General features: G+C 44.1%; 1 protein-coding gene across 2 annotated transcripts in view; it reads left to right on the top strand.

Annotated features, from left to right (window-relative positions):
* Positions 1-181: 181 nt before the first annotated feature.
* Positions 182-6,000, top strand: part of SLC9A8 (solute carrier family 9 member A8) — a 31,958-nt gene continuing 26,139 nt past the window's right edge. Inside the window, exons 1-3 of one of the 2 annotated variants that reach the window (XM_074842766.1) lie at positions 182-349; positions 1,162-1,340; positions 5,917-5,997. In XM_074842766.1, the coding sequence (XP_074698867.1) occupies positions 342-349; positions 1,162-1,340; positions 5,917-5,997 (268 nt within the window). In that variant the 5' untranslated portion in view covers positions 182-341. Of the gene's footprint in view, positions 350-1,161; positions 1,341-5,916; positions 5,998-6,000 lie in introns of those variants that run through there. The other variant, XM_074842768.1, reaches the window with a different exon arrangement.

Here is a 6,000-nt window from a genome sequence, read left to right as displayed (position 1 = left end):
CGTGCGGGGCAGCGCGCGCAGGTGACATCACGCCACAGCACCAGCGCGTGACGACGCCGCGTCGCTACGCAACGGCGGGACAGCTCGCGGCCCGGCGCGCGCGCCACCGCCCCCGCTCTCACGTGACACCCCCGCCCCCAGTCACGCGCCCGCTCGAGGGACGCCGGGCAGCAGGCCCCGCCGTGCGCGCATGCGCGCTCCCGCCCCCTCCCCCTCCCCCCGGTCCTACCATAGAGATTGCGCCCGCGCCCGCTAGAGTGTCGCCCAGGAGTCCCGGAAGTGGCTGTGTGCGGGCGGCCCCGCAGGAGTGCGGTGGGAGGTTTAAGCCGGCGGCCGGCAAGATGGCGGAGTGAGTGTGGCGGCGGGCGGGCGGGCCGGCCGCGGGCGGCGGTTGGGGTCGGCCAGCTCCGCTCCGCTCCGCTCCTTCCGGGCCCTGCTGGTGGGAAGGCGTCGCCTCCGGGGCAGGGCCTAGCTGCCGCGTGCCCGACGCGGGTGCCTTTCCCCTCAGCAGGGGCTTGCGGGGGGGAGGGGGGCAGTGTCCCCAGCCCCTCGGTGGGCAGTGTCCCCAGCCCCTCGGTGGGCAGTGTCCCCACCCCCTCGGTGCCGGCCCCTCCGCTCAGCGCGGCGCCTGGGGCTGAGGGCTGCGGGGTGACCGCCGTGTAGCGGGGCTGTGCCTACCTCTGGGCTGAGGGCGGCAGCGCGGGCCCCTGGAGGGGGTCCAGGACCATCCTGCCCACGGGAGCGGGTGGGGGGGAGGGGGCAGGTCTGAAGCGGCCCTGGGCGGCAGGGAGGGCTGTAAGAGCTGGCAGGTGCAGTCCCTGCGGGTGCCATTGGTCTGACACAGCGGGGTTGTTAGGCTCGACACGCTAAGTGGGTTAGTTCATTCGCTCTGTGTCAGGCCTTCACCTGCATCCCAAGCTGCAGTGCAGAATGTTGTGTGTGCAGTGCATGAACTCGACAATAATCAACTCCTTGAACCTGAACTTCCAGTATTTGCCTGTGATCAGAGGCCACTTTTTTAAAAGCAACCTTAATGTGTTGGTCACTAGTACAAATTCAGTATGATGTGCTGGTTGTTTCATGTATGCATGTCTTTAGTAGGCTAACTTTTTATCATGCTGCTCTCACCCAGTATAATCACATATTGTATTATCCTGACAGGTCTGCAAATGCCACCCATGAAGTCATCAATGTCACCCTCCACACTACGCTGGCTGCTACTACCAAGTTGGTGGTACCTACACCTGCTAAACCTATCCTTCCAGTTCAGACTGGAGTCCAAGCACAGCAAGAGGAGCAATCTAGTGGCATGACGATTTTTTTTAGTCTTCTTGTTTTAGGTGAATGATGAACTGGAAGTCTTTTAATATCTGTTAATTGTACTCTGTATCTGAGGACATAAGCCAACTTTTGAAATCATAGCATTTTATTTCTTCTCTGGTTTTCTCTCTGTGAAGTGGAATATTGTACAGACACAGGGGTTTAGAAAGTTGGGTGTGTAACTCCCTGTTACATAACCTCTCAAACCTGTGGAAAGCTGAGGACCATAGCAAACCTTTTCACCGTACTCTCAAAGCGCAAAGAACATGTTTAATTGTCTTCATCTTCTTTATCAAGCACGGGCTTGTGTTCAGATATGAAAAAGACAGACTAGTCTATGGTGCTTGCAGCTGTCTTTGCAGACAGTGTACTAGATAGATGTCAATTTAATTACTTCTAGCACTTCTGGACAGCCCTCATATTTTGTTATATAAGCCAATAGAAGGCAATCAGATTTACATGCACAAGGACTAAAGTTCAGTATCTATTTTTCTGTCTCTCCTTACATTCCTACAAGAGTGCAATAAAAACATACAGATTGCCATAATTATATTAACATTGTTGTACATATATAGATGTTCTGAATGGCAGATGAATGCCCAACTTTTCTGTAAGCCTGGGCTGTTACTTTTCTGTAACAGAATATAGTTATGTTTCACTATCTGCTTAGAGCAATGCTGTAGTCAAAACTGTAACAATAACAAAACTTTCATGGTGGGTTAAGGGTTTATCTGTTTTTCTTTGTGTGTTTGCATGCTTGGTTCCTCCAAAGCAAGCTACACTGGGAGACCTTTCTGTGACAGACGGGTCACCTAGTCTTCTAAGTGGTTATTTTTTCCAGTAACAAATGGAGAAAATAATAGGTATGGAGATGACAGAAATGCAGAAATTTATGCAAATCATTTGGGTTTAAAAAGAAATAAATTTTGTCTCCTATAAATATTCAAAAGCAAAAAGTAGAAGGCTTCTGCTTATTTCTAAAGAATCTATTTGTCCTCAGAGAGGGTTAATGTTTTCCCAGAGGTCAATGGTGTATTAGAATTTGAACAGAAACAAAAGACCAAAGCAAAATGCAGTAGATCAGAAGACTTCTAAGATAAAAATTAAATTTCTGAATATGTGTCTCATGGATTTTAAAAGGGCCATTCATGGTAAAATTGTATTCATAGGGCTTAAGAACAGAGCTATGATTTTTTTGGCTGTGTTCCGGCCTATTTATGCCAGTCTGATAAGTTAAGGGATCTTAAAAGCATCACACTCATGACAGGGGTGTGCCCTGAACAAAGTAAAACCAGTATAAAACTTTATTGTTCATAGTTATTCCCATTCCTAATCTCTGGCTTAAGAGTGTGGGAAGGTTGAAAATGCATGTGTATACCATACTCTTAAATATGGATATCGTGAGCTGTAAAATGTTCTAAACTGGAATAGACCCAGAAGCAATTCTGTTCGGAGCTGTGTTGTGTCAAAGCCATGCCCCACATTTAAAGGGCCTGAAGTAGCATGAGTTAGTCTCTGACCCCAGATTTCTGTGGCTTGTTTATCTGTTCAAACACCACTTCACTTTCAAAGTCATACCTCTATTCTGCCATGTTGATGTGATCTATGAATTTGCTTCTCTTATGTTATATGCCTTTACTGTGCTCTTCCTTAAGGGAACACTCAGATGTTCTTTTAGCCTGTCCAGAACACTGTTTTTTCCAGCCTCTTGCTGGTTTGTTATATTCCTGATAGTGCAGGTGCCTGGAGCAGATGATCTGCTGCCAGATACAAACTGAGCAGTCTTACACAAGGAATGGGTGACCAACAGCTAAAGAAAATACCACTCTGTCATAATATTTATGATGGTGGGAGTCAATTCTTAGACTGGTTGCTTTTTGTTTTATTGCCAAAGCAAATTAGTCAAAAGGTGGTAGAAAGAAGCTGGTCATTAGATCTGCTAAACAGAAAGCATGTTTGTGCTCGTATTGGAGTTTGCTGGAAATCCATAATGTCCAGATGCCTTTATGGATCTAGCCCAAAGAGCAGTATAGAATGCTTTTAACAGAGTAATCCTGGATGTCTTTACTGGATGCATATTTTTCATGTTTAACAGGCAGGAAATTGATATGAAATGCAATAATACTGATTGACAGGTGAATAAAAACATGGCTTGGGATACATGATGAAGCTATTGCTCCCATTGTCTGGCAGTTGGAGGCCAAATGTCTGAGTTGCTTGTTAGTCAGCTTCTGAACTGCTGCAGTTTCTAGGACAGCATTTTAAAGTAAACACCAGTTTGAGTTGACATTGAAGTATTGTACTGTAAACTTGGGTGTTTTAAGGACTGATTGATTGATATCATAAAGATTGGTGGAGTGGAAGTGGACTAAATATGTGGGGAAGTTTCAGTTGTTGCTGCCAGTTGTCGTGAGTGGAGCCATCCCTGCTCATTACATCAAACCCGTAGCTTTGGCCCTGAACAAATTACATGCCAGTAATTGGGCAAATATTAGTTTTTCATAAGTCCTTGCTCAGTTCATATGCCCATTCATCTATTCACATGCACATCAATGAAATGCTCACCACGTTGTGTATAACTGGGTATACGAGACAACAAGTAGGAGAACGCAGGCATCAGTGTTGTATCCATTCCTGGGCACCGTATTGGAGAGCAGAACAATGACAAATTATATTTGTATTTATGAGGTTTGTACTTCTTTTTTCTGATGCTGTATAGTAGATACAGATCATGTTGTAGACCCCAGTAGTTTACAGATGGTGTGATCCAGCAAACCATGCCAGTGCTCAGAAATACTTGTGGACCATTTTGCACCTTTTCAATGCTCTTCTGAACCATCTGCGAGTGGCTGTTTCTGGCTTTTAGTTAACTAGAAGGAGCTGTTAAACCAAATCACTAAGAGCAGTTCTGAGAAGCTAGTTTGTTCCCGAGTTCAAAATGTGTGCCGTTGTAGTGTGGCCTGGCACTGTGCTGCCCACACTGCAAGAGGGTGAGAGCTCAGACACTTACGAGGCCCAGAGTAAGGAGAATGAAGATTCCCATTGCAGTTATGGTGATTAGGTTTGCCAAATACACAGTTTAAAACAGTCTCTGCTGCGATTAACTGGCCACAATTTGATTCCAGTATATAAAATGCTATTGACTGCTTGAGCTTCAGTTGCTTTCTGACAAAATGCGAGCAGTAACACTGCTTATATCCCAGGCTGCTGCGTAGTGATTTGTTAGCAAATAGAGTGAAATACATGTATTACCAGCATGCAGGCCAGATGTTGGGTTTTTGTTTGACCCTTTGTTGAGCTAAATTAAAATGGGAGGAGAATTGTGGTACTTTCAATGCGAGGAACATTCGGATCAAAATTGCTATGAATTTAATAATCCGGGATTATTTGGTTTTTATAGATAATTTTCCCGTCTGCAGTAGTTCTAGAAGAATCAAGAGGTGTTCCAGCCATATCCACAGATGGTGCCCAGATCTGCTATGGAGCCTTTGTAACTTGCCTTTACCATTGGCATAGAGGCTGTGATGGGATTTTCATATTACTGTAACCTTAGTTTTTGTTATGAGACATAGACTTTCTCCCTACTGGGTGAAATACATTACTAAAGTACAAAATTGAATTTTTAAAAACAGTAAGTGGATGTTACCTCAGATTTAAATTCTCTTAACTTCAGGCCACATCTGTTTTGTGTTTTTCTACACTGGTCCTTTCCCCTTACTGGTTTAACTTTTAGGAATGCTCAGCAGTAAATTTCTCATGCTGATTTGGATAAGAATTTGGCTGATGCTTCTTATGAGAACCAGGATATTTAAATGGTTTCCCATTCTGCAACCTCGTAGCCCCACTGAATGGGAGTTACAGAGGCTATGGAGCCAGACTTTTCTGAGGTGCACAAAATGACAAGAAGCACCAGTCACAACTTGCAACAAGGGAAATGTGGATTGGAGAGAAGAAAATTCTTCACCATGACACTTAAGCACTAGAACTGGGCTTGGGAGAGGTTGTAACTTCTTTATCTTTCAACTTGATTGGACAAGGCCCTGGGCAACATTCTTTGACTTTGAAGTTAGCCCTGCTTCGAGCAGGAAGTTAGACTAGGTGACCTTGAGAGATCCCTTCCAGTGTAATTTTTCTGATTCTGTGATTATCCATTTGAGTAAAGCCCATCCGCTCAGAGGGACTCAGATGTGAAAGTGTGTAACTTTGAAATTTTAATTGAGGCCATGTGTACATGTATGTTTTATTTAAAAAATACGAAATGTTTACCAAAAACTTTATTAAAACAGTGTATTCTGTATAACTGGCATTTTTTACAGCTACTGCTCAGAGAAGGTTTTCTTGTAAGCTAAATCAGTCTCTAACAGTAATAATACCGGTATTTTTAGAAGATAATTTTAAGGCCTAAAATTTGCCTGAGTTATTTTATGTCATTTGTAGATCCATTTACATACTTCAGTGAGAATTAGTTTCAAACTAGAATTTGGTTACTTGCATTAGTGGATTTCTACTAAATCATTAGGAGAAATACTACTTAAAAAGATATTTTATTCTCTTCTAATACCTCTAAATCTACAATTTATTTTTTTCCCTTCACAGCTATCTGCATCATATTGGTGCATTTACTGATAAAATACCGACTTCATTTTTTACCAGAGAGTGTGGCTGTTGTTTCTTTAGGTG

The sequence above is a fragment of the Strix aluco genome, chromosome 17 (genome assembly GCF_031877795.1).
Source record: "Strix aluco isolate bStrAlu1 chromosome 17, bStrAlu1.hap1, whole genome shotgun sequence".
NCBI lineage: Eukaryota > Metazoa > Chordata > Aves > Strigiformes > Strigidae > Strix > Strix aluco.
The sequence above is the reverse complement of the archived record's forward strand: the minus strand, read 5'-3'. Positions and strand labels throughout refer to the sequence as shown.